The 20,056-nt window shown below is 43.9% G+C and overlaps 1 protein-coding gene and 1 pseudogene across 1 annotated transcript; both read right to left on the bottom strand.

Annotated features, from left to right (window-relative positions):
- Positions 1-9,205: 9,205 nt before the first annotated feature.
- On the bottom strand, positions 9,206-11,198 carry LOC136540552 (uncharacterized). Its single transcript, XM_066532554.1, has 7 exons — positions 10,833-11,198; positions 10,694-10,733; positions 10,482-10,552; positions 9,971-10,065; positions 9,738-9,805; positions 9,538-9,648; positions 9,206-9,451 (listed from the first exon to the last, which is right to left on the bottom strand). The coding sequence occupies exons 1-7, from the start codon at positions 11,017-11,019 to the stop codon at positions 9,310-9,312; spliced, it is 714 nt and encodes a 237-aa protein (XP_066388651.1). The 5' UTR covers positions 11,020-11,198; the 3' UTR covers positions 9,206-9,309.
- A 2,528-nt stretch (positions 11,199-13,726) lies between these two features.
- LOC136540550 (uncharacterized) lies at positions 13,727-19,716 on the bottom strand (annotated as a pseudogene).
- Between the last annotated feature and the right edge of the window lie 340 nt (positions 19,717-20,056).

Raw genomic sequence — 20,056 nt, 5'->3', positions numbered from 1 at the left:
CGTGTGCCATTCCGCTAGCAGCCAGCCGCGTCCCGCCAAGGCGAGGACAAGCCAAGCCAGACCCACCCCCCTCTCATCTCTGCTGCCATGGCAGCTGAGCCACACCATCAAATTTGGCATGGCTGAGTCACCATCGCCCGATACATCATGTCCCTAGCTCTGCCATTAAGTCGTCTTGCTAATTGACCCCACCCCACCTTAAATCATGCCCCGCCGAGCTCCAATTTTGGAGTTTCCCTGATGCCAAACCGCTAAGGTCACATTCGGCCGACGTGGTGGCAACCCTTCATAGTAGCCGTTCGTACTCAACCATCTGCACCACTAGCCTCACCTTGACTCTCTCTCTCTTCATACTACGCTCATTAGCTGTACCTCTACCGCTGTCCTAGCACCGCTGACACAGTCATATCGCCGTAGCTCAATGCCAAGCTCGCCACACGCACGTGGCTAGCCTGGCTTAGGTAGTCTCTGGCCGAACCATCACCTCGACCAGGTCCACGAGAACGAATTGGCAGAGATTGTGTCCACCGGTGAGCACGAGTTTGAGGAGATCGTTGAGGAGTACGAGGAGGAGATTCTCGTGCAGGAGGAGGTCCCAAAGCCGCCGTTGACTGACTCAGCTGACACCGCGCCTGCCCAAGGCAAGCATCGATGCATAACCCTTGTTTTTGATAATCACCGTATATATATGTGATGTGCATTTATGTTATAAGAATTTTATGGAAACCACATGCATATATATACATATCCTATGAGTCTTACTATTGCAGGATCGAGTAGCTGCTATGCTTAGATTTATCGGTAGCGTGGGTAACCTATCGTTACTCATAAGTAGGTGAATACTACTATTACTCTCATAATAAAATGATGGAAGGAAAAATGGTGACCGAACAGGGATATGTTATGGTTATTGGTTGGTGTAACAAGTTGTGTCCCGTGGCCACGGGGCTTAGCTTGGTTACATTATTTTCCCTGTTCGTGTCAATTGAAGACCGTCTATTGCTATGGATGGTAGTCAGGTCATAGACTTATTATCCTGAGCACATACTTGCTTATGGGAATAGGAAGGCTCGTTACACTCTTGTCGTGGGTTCTGGCTCTTTCCGGACCGACTGATTGAAGGTGGGGAAAGGTGGAGGTCTAAGCACCATACTGAGATCGGGTCTCAAGAGTGGGGGCTTGGAGTCCAAGTTTGGACGAGCACCTGGACCCCATGATAGGAGTGAAATGGGTTGGTCTTGTTTGTGCCTGGGGTACAAACAGGGCGTGTATTTTGGGGTACCTAGCTAGAATATATTGGTTCGTGAATCGTCATTTCCATGAGATGGTATGACTTGGCTATGGTCTAGCACTGTAGTAAGAACTAGAAGATGAAAGATGGTGAAATGGTTCTGGTTGCTCAATCCTTGCTTGAAAGTAGAACAGGTGCTTACCTAGAATGGTTAGCTAATGAAGTAATCATGACTGCTAATAAAACTTGACTGTAAGGATGAACTATTAGTAATGCTTTCTACAAACAAAAAGAAAACAACAAAACCATATTGCCTATCATACCCTTGGAGTCGAAAAACTATTCCCACTAGTCAGGTAAGTCTTGCGAGTATATTGTGTAGTCAGGTTTTATTTACCCCTGTTGCAGGTGCAACTTGAGCAGTAGCTCTTGTGTGAAGGATTCTTCTAGTGGACATAAATGGATCCTTGTATCATTTCTGTTAGATGTTTATTTCAATTCTGATGTATAATTATCACACTCTGAACTCTAGTATTGTAATAAATAATTTCCAATAACTCTTGTTGTATGAAATGGACTAAGTATTGTAAACTCATACTTATTATTGGATTCTGGATGTAAAACGTGGATTGTTTCGAGTTCTCTCTTAGGGTGTGCTCGACGGAACTATCCGATGTAGCTAACTTTTGGAGTGCTTAGTGTCTAGTGGAAGACGAGCACCTCCGAAAACGTGTTTATTTCGGGTGGTTCTACCACACGGGATAGCTAGAGCTCACCTAACTAATTCTATGAGCAAGGTCACACAAACTTATACCACTAGTACTTCAAGCACCGAGGAACTCCTACACAACTAGTAAGCAAAAGCACAAAGCTCCTAACTTACTAGCAATGCTCAATAGCAAGGCAACTGATGCCAAATTAGAGAGCACAAATTACTTAGCAACACAAATTCAGCAATGTGACTAACAAGGTTACTAAAAACAATTAACCACGCAAGGGAGCTACTTCTATGCTACATAAGCAACAAGGTAACTAGCAAGCTACACAAGCTAACTAATTACAAGAGCAACTACACAAACACAATATATGAAATATAAATACAAGCATGTGTTGCATGGAATGCAAACCACTGAGAAGACGATGAAGACAATGTTGACACGGTGATTTTCTCATAAGGTTCACTTGGTTGCCACCAAGCTACGTCCCCATTGTATCGACCGCTCACTTGGTGGTTCGACAGCTAATTGGCATCACCCGCCAAGCCCACACATTAGGCACCGCAAGAACCTATCCCAAAAGTGATGGTAGCTCAATGACACGCTCAACTAGAGTTGCTCTTCGCGATCCTTGTGGGGCGAGCACAATACCCCTCACAATCACTTCTCCAGAGCATCGCATAAATCTTCTTTACGTGCTTCAATGGAGACCACCACCAGGCCATCTAGAAGGTGGCAACCTCCAAGAGTAACAAGCACCACCGGCTTGTAACTCGATCACCTAATGCCACTCAATGCAACCTCATGATGCAATCACACTAGAATCACACACACTCAATCGGATGATCACTATCAAGCGTATGTGAGTTAGAGGGCTCCCAAGCACATCTACACAAGCAACCAAGGCTTAAGTGTGCTTAGCAACCAGCCCAAGGCCGAGCTCCACCTCTATTTATAGCTCCCAAGCCAAATAGAGCCATTAGAGTAAAGTAGCACATTTCTGTGTGGTCACAGGACAGCAACGTGCGGGCACCAAACAAGGGGTGGCGGTGCCTAATGGTCGAATTACAATGGCTATTTCAAAAAATCCGTTGGGACCCTGGCATCGGACATAGGGGCGGTGCACTGTCCTAGGGGTGGCGGTGCCCTCCGACGAGTTTTTCGCCCTCTCTGGGAAAAAGTGGTGGTGCCACACTGCCATGGTCACAGGACAGTCCGGTGACCCTAACTTGCTCAAAATTGAAATCCACCAGTAAAGGGCTGTAGAGCTACTCGTTAGCTTTCCAAAAGGTCCTAGATCATCGAAATCGGAGTTCAAAGCTAGGAGTTATGCCTGAAATACGAAAGGCTGTTGCTGCTGTTTTTGGGCATCGCCCCCGGCACCGCCCTAGGGTGGCGGTGCCCTATCCGGTGCACATCGGAAAGGGCGGTGCCACCTCCTACAATGGTTGCAAGTTGGCTACAAGTTAGGTTACAACTTCTCACCCCAGGACAATCAAAACCTTGCCCTTTTTCTTCTCCTTTTCAACTCTGAATTGATCCAAATTAACTACAACACCTTCTCTTTTATAAATATGCCAACACCACCACATGTTCATCATCTTGTGCACGTGTGCTAGCTTTTCACAAACATTTTACTAAAGGATTAGTCACTCAACTCACCACGCTACTCGATTCTAGCAACGATACAAAGTTAGATCACTCGAGTGGCACTATATGACCGATATGCAAACAAGTTTGCCCCTCTTGATAGTACGGTCATCTATGCTAAATCTGGTTATAAACTTCTCTACTCATCTATGACCAGTAAAATAAAATACCCTATAGGTTATACCTTTACCTTGCACATTCCATTCTATCTTCTCCAATGTTGATTCAACACATGCACCAACCATATCACAAATGATATGATCCACTTCATATCATCACGTGACCTTGTTGGTTCGTCGATCTTGACCTCACTTGCTTTTCACCGTTGCCTTCGTCTATCAGCGCCAAGTCTTGCTCAAGCTTCACTACCATGCAGTCCATCGCTCGAAAGCCTCTAATTTGTCCTTCACTCTTGCAACCGGCCCATCAAGTCAAGTCTTGTCTTGATCTTCTCCACCTTAGTTACATGACTACATGTCATGTCTCATATGCAATGAGCTCCTTCATCACATGTGTGAGCTTTACAACGTATCCAAGCCATTTCACTATCATGGCATAGGTTGCTCATACATGATGTACCTGTGGACTAATCATCTGTGTATCTCACATTAAACGCAATTAGTCCACCTAGATTGTCACTCAATTATCAAAACCAAATAAGGACCTTTTTATCCCATTTTTTGTAATTGATGATAACTCTACGAAGATATAAAAATTAAGCTCTTTTGGATTCATGTTGCTTGCCCAAGCAATTTTACCACGTGTAAATGATTTTGGACAAGTACCATAAACCCGAATCGGTAGTATTAGCTCCCCTTACATATGTGCTAGATGTTTGGTTTGAAGCTCGCACATATACATAGATTGGAAATGTGGCTACCAAATGATGATAAGGTATAAAGAATTAACCTTTGATGCGTGATACCAATCAGAATGCATATTTTAATACCGTTCTTAGCACCATGAGCACCTTGAAGCCTTTTCCTTGATATATAAATCAAATTTCCGAACACATTTTTTCTTCGTTTTTTGTAGAAATCAAATTGATTCTTATAGAATTTCTGCTGCTATCTATAATTTCTTGTAGAAGTACACCTACACCTAATCCGGCGACGAACCATTTCTGAACCACTGGTGTGCGCATGCATGTCGTCAATCTCTTGTTTTGGCGTGGTAATGACAATCTCTTGTTTCATCGTACGTTTTGGGGGGTTTCAAGGCCAGGCAATTTGTAACCCACTCCGCAGTCTTTTGTGTCTTTACTAGAAACAGCAAATGGTAGGGCCATGAACCGAGGCCATGCACCGAGGCTCGCAGTTCTGAATTTGTGATCAGTGTGCGGCGGTGCAGCCGATCGAGGCGAAGCAGTCTCAACTCTCAACTCCCGCAGAACGCCCCTCTCTGACAAGCGTGGCACGGCAGCCGATGCGGCCGCGTAGAGTTTGCTCTTTTCTACTGTGCGATGCGCACACAACCATAGCAACAGTGACGCGCGCCTGGACTGGACTCCCTTGGCTTTCGCCGTTCCCGAGAGGAAAACAACAAACAGCGCGCAGAAAGCCACGGAAATGAAATCACGTTTTTATTGACGTGCTCCCTATTTTCTTCGTTTGGATCACCTAAAACTGAAGTTTAGATAGACTTATTTAGACCTAATTTAAATTGAATTTGCGTGGTTGTTTTGAGGAAATCAAAATTTTATTTTGTGAAAATAAATCAACATGACTTTTGAAATCTAATGACTAGATAAGTGGTAGAACTTCTTTTCTCGAGAGGCCACTCGAGCAACTCCATCAGATTGAGTAAAACCAATTAAGCAAAAAAAATGCTTCAAATAGACTCCCTTTTCAATCTCTTTTTCCCAAAAAAATTTCGCAATTCTTCAAAATTACCCCTCTCTCAAACAAAGGGGAACATGCAGTAGTTTTCTAAATCCCCTTTCTTCCTCTATGTAACGGCTTATTTGGAGATATAAATGTTAGTATTTTACAAATCTAGTTAAATTTTAAGAAATTTGATTAACGCGAATCTTATAGCAATGTACGGTAAACTTTTGTGGGACGGATGGGGTAGTAAACGAGGTACAGAGGGCTGTGGAGGAGAGGGCTGTACAGTATGTAGAGCTACCAGCTACGGTAATATTAGGTGGTATTTGGTTGCCTCTTCTAAATTTTAGTCGTTGTCCCATCGAATGTTTGACACATATATGGAGTATTAAATATAGACTAATTACGAAACTAATTACATAGTTTGCGATTAATTTGCGAGACGAATCTTTTAAGCCTAATCAGTCTATGATTCGACAATGTGGTGCTACAGTAAAATGTGCTAATAACAGATTAATTAGGCTTAAAAATTCGTCTCGTGGAGTACCGACAAATTATGTAATTTGTTTTCTTTTTAGTATCTGAACACTCATGCAACATTCTCTCAACACATCTTCTAAATTTTAGTTATCAGATCCAAATACCGCCTTACTTACCACGCGTCTAGTCCTACACCTCTGTAGCCTAGCGTCTACGTACTCGGTAGTAGCCTGGAGCGATAAGGGTGACGTACGGATGGAGTGGACACGCAGGTGAGGTGTGGAGGAGCCTGGAGCCCGGACAAGGCGAGGTGCCGAGGACGAGCCACCGGTTTATCTCCCTCGGGGGACGTGCCACCCCCTCCCCTCTCTCTCTCTCTCTTCTATACGATGTTTGTGATTTGTCCCTTGCATGCAGATGCAGGCGACTTCCTGGAGTCACCTCCACACGTCATCTCCCGTCTCCGGCAGGCCTCCTCCCCTCCCTCGGACCTTTTTTATTTTTTATTAATGAGCTAAGCTTAGTTGTTTCGCTGAAAAAATAAACTGAAATATTATTCTGATTAATTTGTTGTGAGAAAAAAATATTATTTCGACTAAAAAATAAGCTGAAAATACGAATTATAAGAGAGGGCCTTAGCAGCAACTTATCAGTAGAAAAGAGCGACGAAAACAACAACCACCTCCCGTTGACCTTCATTGCTAGTAGTAGTATACCAACCACTACTCCTACGGATTATACTGTATACGGTGCGTGGCTCTGCGGATTCCAAAGTAGAGTAGGCCGCAGTCGTAGGAGGAGTAGGAGTAGGAAGTGAGAGCCTCGCTCTGTTTCCGTGTTTGGCTTTTGTTTTTGTTTTGAAGCTGACGAGCAAGATAGCTGCGCTGCACTGCAGTGCAGAGAGGGACACCGAAACCGCGAAACGGGTGCGGGCGGAGAGGGAGATGATGCGTGCATGGGCAGGGTATTGATTGATTTGATTGAAGGATTGCTTGGTATCCGTGCAACTTGGCTTCCGGTTCCCGAGGCCGCTGCATTTGCGCCGCAACCGGACAAGCGGAGATGGATGCTGGAGAACGGCGATCGAGCGACAGTGCTCGTTTCCTCGACTCCTGAGTTCTTTGGGCCTGTTCTTACGCTGTGGGCCTGTAAAAAGACCAAGACTCACCCTGGCCCAGCCCACGTAGTCTTGTTCCCTAGGGGAAGTGACGACTGGCATGGGGGCATTTCAGAACAATACCCCGCATTGCAGTGAGATTTTCATTTTCTTACAACTAAAGTTGCTACATCTCCCTTCCGTTCCCTTTTACCAAGCGTGAGAGGAGAGTTTTCGGTTACCAAGACGCTCCCAGAAATACGGGCTTCGTATTTACTATCCCCCTTGATTAACACCCGTGCCGCCTTCCCATTAGTTACATGCAGCATACTCCTCCCTCTGTTTTTCCCGTAAAATATGGCAGAACGACCATGCATGCTGATGCTCCGTGTTTTGAGTAGGCAGAGAGTATTTTGGCAACAAAAAAAAAACGCTTGCACGCCTGGTAAAAGGGAATGGAGGGAGTACACCCTCCGTTTTTTATTAAGTGTCGTATTTGTTTTTTAGAAAAAGTCATAAATATGTGTCGCATTTCGGTCTTAGCCTTTCCTTGGTTGCCTCGTTCCTTCCCCGCAATTAATCCGCATGGAGCCATGCATGAAACGCCTTTCGCGCCACGCGCGAGTGACGGCCGGGGATGCCCGGAGTGTGATGCCCGGAGTGTTTGGCTCGGCCGCTAAACTTTAATCCCTTCTAAATAATTTAGTCTTATTTAAGTTATTTTAGAGTTGTTAGAAAGGACTAAAGTTCATTTAGCCCTATTTAATTATAGTGTTTAAGTAAAAAGTGACTAAATGAGACTAGATTTAGGAATTAGGAGCTCTACCTGAACCAAACACCCCCCTTAACTCAGCGATAAACTCCTCCTTGTTCTGTGCACCCATAGCAAATACGATACTTAATAAAAAACGGAGGGAGTATGAGTATGACATAAGCTACCGAAACCGAACAAGCTAATGTAAGAGTCTAATGAAAAGCCAATAGAATATTAGTCCAAGTTACCAGTATATAGCAAGTTAAATTGGCTATTCTATGGGACGCATAGCAACTTACAAATAAGGTTTCCCTTACTACTCGCTATGACTAGATCGAATGGTGGGAGGATATGACGGGCAAATAAATAATATGGCATATGCCTTGTATGTTGATAGATTAAAATACTAACTGTACTTAGTAGAACATGATGTATAACACATAGTGGAACCCTTTGCTGGCCACTCGCCTCACCTCACCGAGCAAGCCAAGCCGTTTGGTAGTCCCTCGCCTGACCGTTTGCCTGACAAACTTGCCTGCCTGGGCAAGGAAATCCTTGCCAACACAGCGTAGGCATAGTTGGCTTGCCCGTTCGTGCGTGAGCGTGGATATCTGAGCTGTTGCCGAATCGACCTCTCTTGCCACTGAATCAACGTCATTGTTGACGAATCGGCCTTTCCTACAAGCGAATTGGCTTCCACCGCCGCCAAATCATCCTTCCCCAACACCAAATCGGCCTCTACCGCTGGTGGTTCAAGGATCCCCAGTTTGCAATGTAGCTTGGCTCGGTTACCAACTATAGATGACTATAGAGAGAATATGAAACAATAGGATGAAACTTTTATATATTTTTTGAAACTTTTGTATTTTTTTATCATGCAAAAGATTTACGTGTCTTTATATTAAGGTAGAAAAAAATATTTAATAGTACAACACGCCTTAGCGGCGCCCTAGGTGGTCAGAAGAGTAGTATATGGACGCTCGGACCCTCCCTTGCATTGAGAATAGTTATTTAATCCATACTCTATTCCATTTTTGTTGACGTGGTACTCTTGAAAACAACGTCACGGAGCCGTCCAATAACGAGAATGCCTTTATGAAAGATAGCAATATAATATATATATATAATAAAAACTTGACATGCAGTGGATAAAACGGCCCCTAACATTGCATTAAGAAGACCTTCTCATGCAAACTTAGAAAACCCCTTGTTGGCCATGGGCCTTATAATATACTTAACATGGTATATGATGTCATTACTCATTTACTACTGTTAGCCTGGTCTACAGAATTTCGTTTGTACTTTGTACTGCGTTAACGCATATAAATATACCGTTCGAGGAATTTAGTAAGCCAAACAGGTATAGTAATGCTAAGGTTATCCCTGGTCTACATAATTTCTTTTGTACTACTTTGTATATGTTAACGTATATAAACCTAACAGTTCGAGGAATTTAGTAAAACAGCTATGTTAATGCTAGGAAGTATTGCAAAAAGGAAGTGCTGTGATTCTCTTCATTTCACTCTACATGAGGTTGAACCTAACAAAATTCAGCCTTAAAGAATATCCTCCAACTGTTTCAGCCTGGGATCCAACTCGGCAGCATTTTCCTCTACATAATCATCCACCGGAGTCCGGTATGCATCAGTAATCGCCTTTCCTTTATCCAGTACTGCAGATGGCACCGTTTGCAAGAGACTGGAAAACACAAAAAAATGAAGTAAGATGTGAGTGACTATCCCTATTGATTTTGAAATGCAGAAGGGGTTTCCATTTGCTATTACTTGTCTAATGCTGCAAGGGCAACAGTGATCTTGCTCCTCATGGTTTCAACGGACGCTGACGGATCATTCCGTGATGCATGTAGTAGCAGTGAGTCGAGATCTTCCAATGCTCTAGGAAACCACAGGCAACAAATCTCATAACCTCATAAGTTTTGTGCTGCTGCACAGAAGTGCATTCAGGAAAAGCAAATTATGTTTACCGTAAGCACTCGTCCACAGCGTCTGATGCAGCCTTGCCTTGACCATTACTAGAAGCATATTGTGCCACCTACATTTGTTTTGTCACATGGATTCAGTTGGCGTAATTCGGAATCAAGAAATTGCACCATGATGAGATATTCTATCCAACCACTGTAGAAGCCTATAGCCTTGGGCATGAAAGATTATGAATGATTAGTGATGTTGACTAACATTCAGCAGAATAGACACTTACTGCCCGAATGTTGACCCGCAAAGATGATGCCGGTCCAGAGCGAAGTAATGATCTGCTCTCGTCATACATTGGTTTCTCAAATTCTAAAGATTTCTCTGCAATGAATCATATACAGGAGAATCTCTCATGGATAGGTTGTATCATATAAAAATAACCACTCAAAAATTGACAAACATATTTAAATAAAAATGGCAAAGGCAGAAGCATTGTTTAGTAAAAAGAAATGCACTTCCACTTCTAGTCCTAACAGCAAACAAGAAGGGTCTGCTTGTGTCAAGTTTCAACAGATTATTTGTGCGATGAGAAGCATGCAACTATGCAAGCAGGCAGACGCTATGGACTCCAAATCGAAGTACTAATTAATGGTAATGGGACTCTTATGGATAAATACAGCTCATACTTGCTGATGATGGTGCAAAAGATTACATACTTATTTTGCATCAGCCCAAGGTTGCTGAGGTGCCATATAAGATGATACCGTGGGATACTGATAATCGTACTAGTGAATTACCTAGATCAACGAATTGGTCAATAGTCAGCAGGACAGCCGGAACGTAGCTCTCCAAAGGCTCCAGCTTCTTCCTGACAGTAGCGATAAGGTGTTATGCAAGAGGCGATAAGGACATAAGGTGTTATGCAGATCAAATGCCACAGCCTGCAGCAATCCAATTCGAAATGTTTTCCGATGGAGAGAGCAGGACACGGCTTAATTAGTACTCGTACCTCTTGACATACTTGTCCAATGGACTGGCCGCGTCTGCCCCTGCAGCAATTGGTTGGGGCACAGCAAATCAGTCACAGAAAGACACGGGCAACGAGTCAATTGTGGATACATAGAACAGCACAGCACAGTAGTACTTACGGCCGACGGTAGTGGCGAGCCAGGCGGCGACGCCGGCCAGGGAGACGGCGCGGCGGCCGACGCCGTCGGAAGCGGGCGGAGCGGAGGCGGCGGCGATTACTTGGCAGCACCGGCGGCGGCGCGGTCGAGGCGGGGACGGGCAGATGTGAGCCCCGCCGGAGGTGGTGGGCAGGAGCGATGACGACATCTTTGGAGTTGGAGGAGACAGGACAGCGGCAGGGAAGGGGCACGGGACTGGGTTCTTGTCTCTTGGTGGCAGCTGCCGCTGCCGCTACCGCGCTGCTAGGCGAGTAGGCGATGCTTTGCGGCGGGCAGCGGCCGGGCCCTTCCGGCCACGCGATTGCACGAGAGCCACTCGTGTCCCGGCGGTGATTTCCTGTGCCAGGACGAGGGCCCGCGCGCGGCGTTGGAGTCAACTACTCCTTCCGTCTCAAATTATTACATGTAACATTTATAGCTTTAAATAAATTTATTAAAAAACTAGATTTAAAGATCTTTCTAATAATACTAATTATATATTATAAATATTAATATTTTTTAATATATATTTTGTTCAAATTGTTTGTCGAAAAACAAAAATAACGGATATTTTTAGACGGATGGAGTACGTGGGCTCGTTGTTGCCATTAGTAGGGATGAAAACGGTACGGATATTTTCCGATCGTATTTGAAACCGATTCCGTTTAGAAGGGTTGAGATCTGTCCGTATCTGAGTCCGGATATCTAACATCCGATACCGTATCCGTATCCGAATACTCAAATCGCATATTTATGATGTCAATATCCAATCGTATCCTATCCGACATAGTTGACACTATCCGTATTCGAATCCGAATCCGGACAAAAATATGAAAACAAATGTAATATCGGTGATATCCGTCCAAAATCCAAGGCGCGGTACGTATATACATTTCTATATACCTGTCCGACTGCGTGCCTTCTTGCCTTCCTTTTCTGTATATCGTCCTGTTCTGCAGCACTGCTTCAGCGAACGATCGGTGTTTTTCTAAAAGAAAAAATTAGTATAAACATCAGCATATCTATGTGTGTACGCACCACGTGCATGTCGTCACCATGTTCTTATATCTAGGCCTAAGTAGTACGTGTAGGCATAGTAGCTACACGTCCGTGCGTCGTCGGTGCGGCATGACTACGAGACAGACACCACACATTGAATAAAGATCAAATCCGACGGCCAGAAAATCCATGTGATAGAGCCAAATGTTTCACACAGGCTGAGGATAGCTTTTGTGTTCTATTGCTCTCCCATGAGAACGCAGCACAGCCTACCCCCATCCCCCTTCGTCTCGCCCCACCAGTGCACTCCGTCCCTATCTCAGCGCCCGCCGGTCCTTCCCCTGATGGCCAGACCCCCTCCTCTCTCTCTGACTTTCAGCGCGGGTGACACTCGGGATCCGGGATGAGTGGCTGAGGATGAGAACGCCCCTAGCATGTCCCGACCCGTACACCCTAGTCCGCCGGGCCCCTAGCACCCCCGTCCGCACTTTCGCTGACTCATCCCCGGTCAAGCAACGTAAAACACTTGCAACATGAATGTAACATGAGACTGAAAACAGATGAAACATGCACTTGCAACATGTGTGTGAAACACATGAAACATCCTAATAAAACACTTACAACTTGCAACATGGAACCACTTGCTGCAACATGAGACTGAAACAGCTGAAACATTTGGAACATATTGTGTGCAACATATGTGTGAAATATATGCAACATTCAGATAAAAATCGATTGCAACATATGTCTGGAAACAGATGAAACATTTTGAACAAACACTTGTAATATACCTATGAAACACTTGCAACATCCCCCGATCTACTTTTGCAACATCAAGATAAAACAATTACAACATACATCTGAAGCGTCTGAAACACTTGAAACATACATGTGTAACGTAGGGGAGGGAAGGCTGGGCTGGTCGATTCCGACCGTTGGGGTGGGAGCCGGCGGCGAGCCGCGACGCGCGAGCATCACTAGCACCGGCTGCGCTCGTAGGTGCTCTTGGCTCGGCCAGGGAAGACATGAGTCGCCACGGCATGTGTGCCCCAGCGGCCATGGTGGGGTCAGCGGTGCGCCCGACGGTAAATGGGGACGAACGGATGGCAAGGGAGTGAGCGGCGCTGGTGACTGAGACGGGCGCACGGCATGGCCGGTGATTAGGGAAGGGCAAGGCGCGGCCACCCGACGAGCGCGTGGTGGGGGAAGGGGACGGACGGATGAGCGGCCACGCTGCTTCGGGCGCCGGACGGATAAGTAGATGAGGGAGTGAGGATTTGTTGTTTTTTTGTTTCTGAGAGAGATGGGGGCCGTCCTGCAGAGCCACGTCCAGACAGGAGTGACAGGACGGTCCCTGGTGGATCATTATCGTTTTTTTGGAAATATCGATTATGCTATTTCTATGCTCTCTTCGCATAGTTGCTAGCTTTTCCAGGTTGAAACTTTCAGTTCAGTTTAGATAAACTTGGTTCTGCAAACCATAAAATGTACCTATCACTGTCTGCAAACCATAAAGTTGGTTGGAACTTTCAGTTCAGTTTAGATAAACTTTGTTCTGCAAATTTTTCAGGTTGGAATTTTCAGTTCAGTTTAGATAAACTTGGCGTGTAATAATGGCACGACGTCGAGATGATATACTGTTCTCAAGCCCTACTCCTACGCTGATATAAAATGTAGAAATGGACTGCGAACTCGCGCCCATCGTATAAACGTCCAGGCATAAACATGAATCATTCAGGTGTCGAACCGCCTTTACATGTCAGAAGCCCGTGTGATCGCTCGATTATACAGGTGAGGACACCTGCTGCAATCACACCAAGCTGGAAGCATGTGTGGCAAATGACGCCCTGCACACACGCAACTAACAACGCACCAAGTACGTATCTATAGGATTATATATATATGTAATGTAACTTAAGAAAAGGTACATATATAGGCAACTCATGTCTGTACTGTCTAGTCTCTACTAGAATAAAAAGGTTGTGGCCTGAATCATCTCCTAGACTAAGCTATGTGCAAGTGCAACAGGTAAATCATCTGCAAAAGGTAAATTCTCTCCCATGCAGCAGGAACCGGATTTTCATTTCTGAAGTAGTATGATCAAACATCGATTAGATTTGCTCAAGCAAGTGGTTTCTGCACCAAGACTAGGTCCTTGAACATCACCAAGGGGTGCGACTCCAGCATTGACTTCTTCTGTCAACAGAAAAACATGTGAGTGATAATACCGTTTGTATTAGCAAAACAAAGAAATCAATTGTAATCACTACTCCAAAAACAAAACATCACTGTCTGCACTATCATTATCGGCAATGAAAATGTACCTATCACTGCTAGTTCGTAGCTACTTGTTGCTTGGTTTGCACGAAAAAGCTCATAATTCTTTTTCATATAGAGTCGGATCAAGACGAATTTTACATCAAAATTGTAGAGTTCAATGAGATGTAAAGCTTTGTAGTTGACATTTTTTTAATTTCATATATCAAATGTTTAATATGAGTTCTCGGATCTGTTGAACAATCTTGAACGGAGACAAAATCAACATCAGAGTATTGAGTTGAGATGGTATGAACACGATGAAAAATATTGAGGTCACAAGTTTGAATCCTAGAACTGCACAATTGTTCTGTTTTATCACTTTTTTTTTTGAAAACGCAGGAGAGCTGCGTTTCATTGTGTTATGTTTTATCACTGCCTGTTCAAATTGGCATCATTGCCGCCTATTCAAAAACCGACAGTGATAAGTTTTTTTGTAGTAAATATTTAATTAGTATTGGTTCAAAAAGTTTATTGAAATTTCATCATTTCATGAACTAGAGGAATATGCGATAGAGTAGGATTACCTCTTCGGTTGATAAAATGGTGAACCCAAGCTTCTCTGACCAGATTTGCGCCATTTCAGGGTCAACAGGCGCCGTAAGAAGGCTTACATTATAGGCTCTCAAATTTGCCTCAATTGACTTTAGGAGAAGTCTGAAGTAGCCCTGCACAAAGAAACTCCAAACAATAAGATCTGTCGTAGTAAAAATAGCTGAAATGATTTCACCCATAATTAACAAAACAAGACAAGACTCCCATTATCCCATACGCCGGTAGGTGAAGGGACCCAGGAAGGCAAACGAATGAGATATAAGAATTTAAGAATTAACGTATAGTGGAATGGCACCCAAAATATGCCTATATATACGATTCATATTTGATTAAATATATTCCAATTTATTGTTTGGAGTTGCAACAGAAACTTGTATCAGATAATTATTAGGAGATACTTTTGTCAGCGTCTCATCGACATTCTCTAGTTATGCATCTGACCCTTTTATTTTTTAGAAGGGGGACATGTAGAATAAATCATATTAATTACATGAGATAATCGATAATATCAGCTATGGAGTGTATGATTCAAGTGCATTTCCACCTTTTTTCTGCACTCGCTACGAGTAGCAATAAGGACCAGTTCTGCAACTTGTTCCACACGCACTTTCAGAATCGCAGCAGACACAACATGCGTACTGCAATAAAATCAAAATGGGAACAAAGTAAGAATACAAATAGTAAAAAAAAGTCATACTAACTCAATTTGAGGATGCTAACAATCAAAGGTTTATATGCGTGCTCTTTTTTGTAAAGTCTGCACGCAGAACCATACAAGTGCAAGGATTGAATGCATAACAGATGCGCCATTATGCAGACTAGAAGAACACAGAATGGCATAATAAAGAAGAGCAGGCCTGGCACGGAAAAGAACCACCTTGCAGTCAACACTACACAATACATTCCTCGAAAATCCTTCTCACCTCCTCCCATTTTTCTGCAACAATGAAGTTTAGATTGTTTCCATACTTCAATTTATCAAAAAAAAGGACTAAAGGTAAACACAGATCGATCAATAAACCCACTCATACACCACTTAAGAGTTGGCAAAATAAGCAAGAGCATACCCATAAACCATATCCGAGAAGACGTCACTGTGCGCATCAGTGGATTCCACAAATGCATCCTATGAAGTACAGAGATCGAGGTGAGACTATAGCAGCCAAGAAGCTATTGACAGGCAGATGCAAAATTTATAAGTGAAAGAACAAACTACTTTGAAGATATGGATGGCTTGAGACATGTAGAGTTTGACATCCCTACTTGCGTCCGCTCTACTTAAAAGCCGCCAACAAATATTGGATCTTATCCGTCTAAGAAAGGCAATCTCTTCACACTTTTCCACACCTTCTAGACGGGCACGAAGTGATTGACATTCTTGGCAACACAAGAAGCGAAAACATACGAATTCTTTCAGAATTTCCAGAGGCACCTGAAATGTTCAATATAACCATTCAGCTCTATCTTTCACAATGGCAGGCCTTCCTCTTGCCAATATAAGTGAAAAGGTCACAAACCTTCTTTTTTACAACTCTACTATTGTAACATTTCACATGGCATGGTCTCTCGCACTGCAAATAGCAACAATGCATAATTCACAAGCCAGCAATCTATTAAAGGCAATACGTTGGACACACTAAGCATAAAGCAGAACAGACCTGGTTACAGAAGACAATCGTGTTTGGATCGATTTTTCCAAACTCTGTGTGGCCATACCTGACATTATGTACAGATGCAAATTTTCATATAAAGGAGTTCACCTGATCCTGTTAATCTACCGATAAAAAATGCTTAGTATTAGTATCTTACCCACAGAAATAGCAACTCTCTGTTTGGACCACTCTTTCTTGTAAAGTCCGTTTCAGGGGAACAATAGGTCCACTGGTAGTAGAAGGTTCTTTGCCACAACCTGTAATAAAAGGAACCAATTATATTGGCACAGCACAAAGAGACTCCAAATTATTTGCTGAAACATAAAGCTCTACGATCACTCCCTCCTTGCCTCAAGGTAATACAATTAAATCTTAAACCTAAATAACATATTCTTCAAATAAAAGTATATATATGTCACCAAAGAAGCAAAAAAAAAAGGCCTACTGACTACTGAGGTCAACAAAGTCAGTTCTTGTGACTGAACAGTGTGAAGTCCAAGCATAATTATAATTACTCTGCTCACTTATAAAGATATTGGAAAATACTGTATCAGCAGAAGGCACATAAACCAAGTGGACTACACGCTTTGAAAACACAAGAACAGAAAATTGAAGGAATCATTAATACATAGTAGATCACCAGTGCATTCATGCAAGTGGGAAAAACAATGATGGTAAGTAACAAATCACAGTTCATAATACAACTTAATAGATTTAGTGACAAGACTATCAAACCAATTATGTAAAAAAACAAAAAGGGGTTTGAAAGCCAGGATAGGAGGCACCGATGATTGCAGAAGAAAAAAGAAACTTCATTTCAACCAAAAAAAAAAACTAAACTTTAAATCTCTATACAGATAAAACACCCTCTAAAACAAATGATATACAACAATACGGTATCCATCTCAAGACAGCAGTAGATGACATTGCAAGCTCTTGGCATAGCAAGAATGTTAGCAGTAAAGCAAAAGAATTGAAGAATGATAATAGTAAAGCCACCAAGAATATAAGAGCACTGGCTTGGAAACCACATTGCCATCCTCAGGGTACATATTACACAACACCCATTAAGTTACCTGAAGAAGTAAGGTTTGGGTAGTCACTGAAGCTGGAAACACTAGCATTGCCAACTCCATTTGAATTCAAATTCAAACGATGCAGTTGCAGAGCTATATCATGAAGTGTTACTCCTTCTGATGTATAAATGTTGTGATACCTGAAACATAAATTTTTCACCACACTTAAATGAACTTAAACACCCAAGAACTCTTTTTTTTCAAGTTTAGATTATTACAAAAAGTTAATTGAATGGCATTTTGAACTTTTAGCTCTTCTAACTTCTAAGTATAATAAAGTTGGCATATGCATAATTTCTTCTAAAAAATGGTGGTGCTTACGGTTGTCGCCTTTCTCCCATGCCAGCATGTTTTTCAAAGGCTGAAGGAGTATACTAGAGTCGGGAGAGAACAACAAAAACATTAGTTTTTGGTCCTTGAGCAGAATAATTATACCCTAAGAAACAAAATTCGTTGATTGCTTATTAGTTTTGCACCTCTTCATTGCAACAATTGCAGACGATAACAGTTCCCTTCTTATACCCTTGCCTTCGAACCTAAAAAAACAGTGAAGCATGAGTCTTCTTAAGAGTGTGCTAAGAATTCAGGTGAATGTGGAAAAGGGACCAGTACAGTCCACGCAAATATCCAGAGCACCTCTCCGTTCTTCAACTTGTAAGTCAACAAAGTATTATCTGGAAGGCCACCCTCCTTGAAAATCAGTGGATGCAAAGTGGTATCCCTGTGTTAAAGCGAAAAGGTAGGTTGTGCATCCTTTCAAAATGCCATGTATAAATGTCAAAGAACACCTTTCACCAGCTTTTGGAGAAAGATTCCTTTAATAAATGTCACAAAAGATTTAATCTTTTATTACCTCATTTTCAATTCTTTATACTTTGAGTCTATGCTGCAGTTTGGGGGTGGCCCTTGAGCGCTTGTTACTGGACTTGATAAAGAAATAAGCCCTAAATCTGCGGAATCATGTTTTGAGTAGTTAGGGGTTACTGCAGTAGGTATAGGAGAACCAGACTTAACACCATCCATGATGCTGAGATTGAGAGGACCTCCTGCGTTCTGTGTTGCTTCAATGCCTTTCTTCTTCTTTGAGGTGCCAGTAGAGAGGCCAGAATTCCCTTGTCTGGGCTTCCACTGAAGGTTGTAGTCGAAGTCTCAGTGCCTCCTTGTGGTCTAAACTGTCTCACAGACCGCCTTTTGGATGCACCCCAATTAAAGTTTGAGATGCTATTATCGCTGTCAGATTCATTCGAGTAGTCTCCCAAACTGTAAGCCATATCCTCCGCAGCTGACCCCCATGAACTAGAAGTGGGGCTTCGCAATCACATTCACAGCAAGGTGAAGTTAGCATGTGGATTGTGGTGGAGCATTATATATTTTGAATATGATAATTTAAATATTACTGATCAGCCCCAATGAAAGCCTAACCCAAATCGATCAGTGGAATGTATCGCTCACCTCAAATTCAAATCAAGCAGAAACAGTCTGGCCTTCTCCTGCTCGTCCTCGGTCAGCATCTCCACGTCTCCCAATGCTGCTGGCGCAGGGGCCCAAGGGGGCTCCGCCGTCACGCCGTCAACCTGAACACCGTTGGGTTCCCATCTCGCGGGCGAGGCTCCGGCGGCGGGCACAGTCATGGGTACCCCGGCAAACTCCAGGAACTTCGCCGCCAACGCCTCGGCGGGCACGTGCCTGAGGTCATGGAAAAGCTGGTAGAGCGACTTGCCGTTGGACAGGAGGATGTGACCGTTCTGGTTATTCGACTCGGCCCCCGCGTGCTTCTCGAATTGCAGCGCCGACAGCACCTGCATGCGCGTTGCGCGGCGCAGATGGAGAAGAAAAACCCTCAGAATTTCCGCGCAAAGCCACAGAACCGGCGAGGTGTTCCGTAACAGATGGGCATGTGATCGATCGAGCTGACTGACCTTGCCGTGGTAGCCGCAGCCGGCGGAGGCAGGGCAGGCGCAGACGTAGCCGCCGTCGGTGATGAATCCCTCGAGCTTGGCCTGCGCGCAGAACGGAGCAGTTAGAACGTACTAGAGGGCGGCGGCGAGATCCGATGTGCCGGCGGCGGTCACGTCGACGGACTCACATGTTTCGATGCGTGCACGTAGGTGACTGGTACGCGCAACAGGAAGGGCAGTAGATCCTTGACACAAGTAATACTCGTGTTATTCGCGCTCAACGTTATAGTAAGATCCATCTGCTGCCGCTCCATTGATGAAAAAAGATCGGCGCTCTACTACGGCGGAGCAGAGGATAGAAAAGGAGGAGGTTGGTGCTAAGGGACGGCGGGACTGCGGGAGAGAAGGATAGAAAAGAAATCGGCGCCAAGCGGCGGCGGGAGACGCGGCTAGAGAAACAAGAACGACGCCGGCGGAATAGGTGAGAGCCGCTACTACTGTTACGGAAAAACCGCCAATCATGGCTGCCAGTCGGACGGGAGCCGTCCGCCGGCAGCCCATGAGCGCATGATAGCCCAGCTGCAGCCCATGTAGAGCGCGGGCCCTTTTCCTTTTTGATGCCCGAATAACATACGAGCATTTTCCGCATCTTGTAGGTGCTACGGTAGTTGGGTTTCTTTTTCTATTTCTTTTTCCTTTTCCTTTTTTCC

The sequence above is a fragment of the Miscanthus floridulus genome, chromosome 2 (genome assembly GCF_019320115.1).
Source record: "Miscanthus floridulus cultivar M001 chromosome 2, ASM1932011v1, whole genome shotgun sequence".
In the NCBI taxonomy this organism is placed as follows: Eukaryota; Viridiplantae; Streptophyta; class Magnoliopsida; order Poales; family Poaceae; genus Miscanthus; species Miscanthus floridulus.
Note: the sequence above shows the minus strand (reverse complement) of the source record. Positions and strands in the feature narration are given on the sequence as shown.

Excerpts from the sequence above, each read along its gene's own strand:
- LOC136540552 (XM_066532554.1), bottom strand. The coding sequence starts at position 11,019 with ATGTCGTCATCGCTCCTGCCCACCACCTCCGGCGGGGCTCACATCTGC. Across the intron at positions 10,066-10,481 it reads TGACCAATTCGTTGATCTAG|AGAAATCTTTAGAATTTGAG; the intron begins GTAATTCACTAG and ends GATTCATTGCAG. Across the intron at positions 9,806-9,970 it reads TGCGGGTCAACATTCGGGCA|GTGGCACAATATGCTTCTAG; the intron begins GTAAGTGTCTAT and ends AAACAAATGTAG.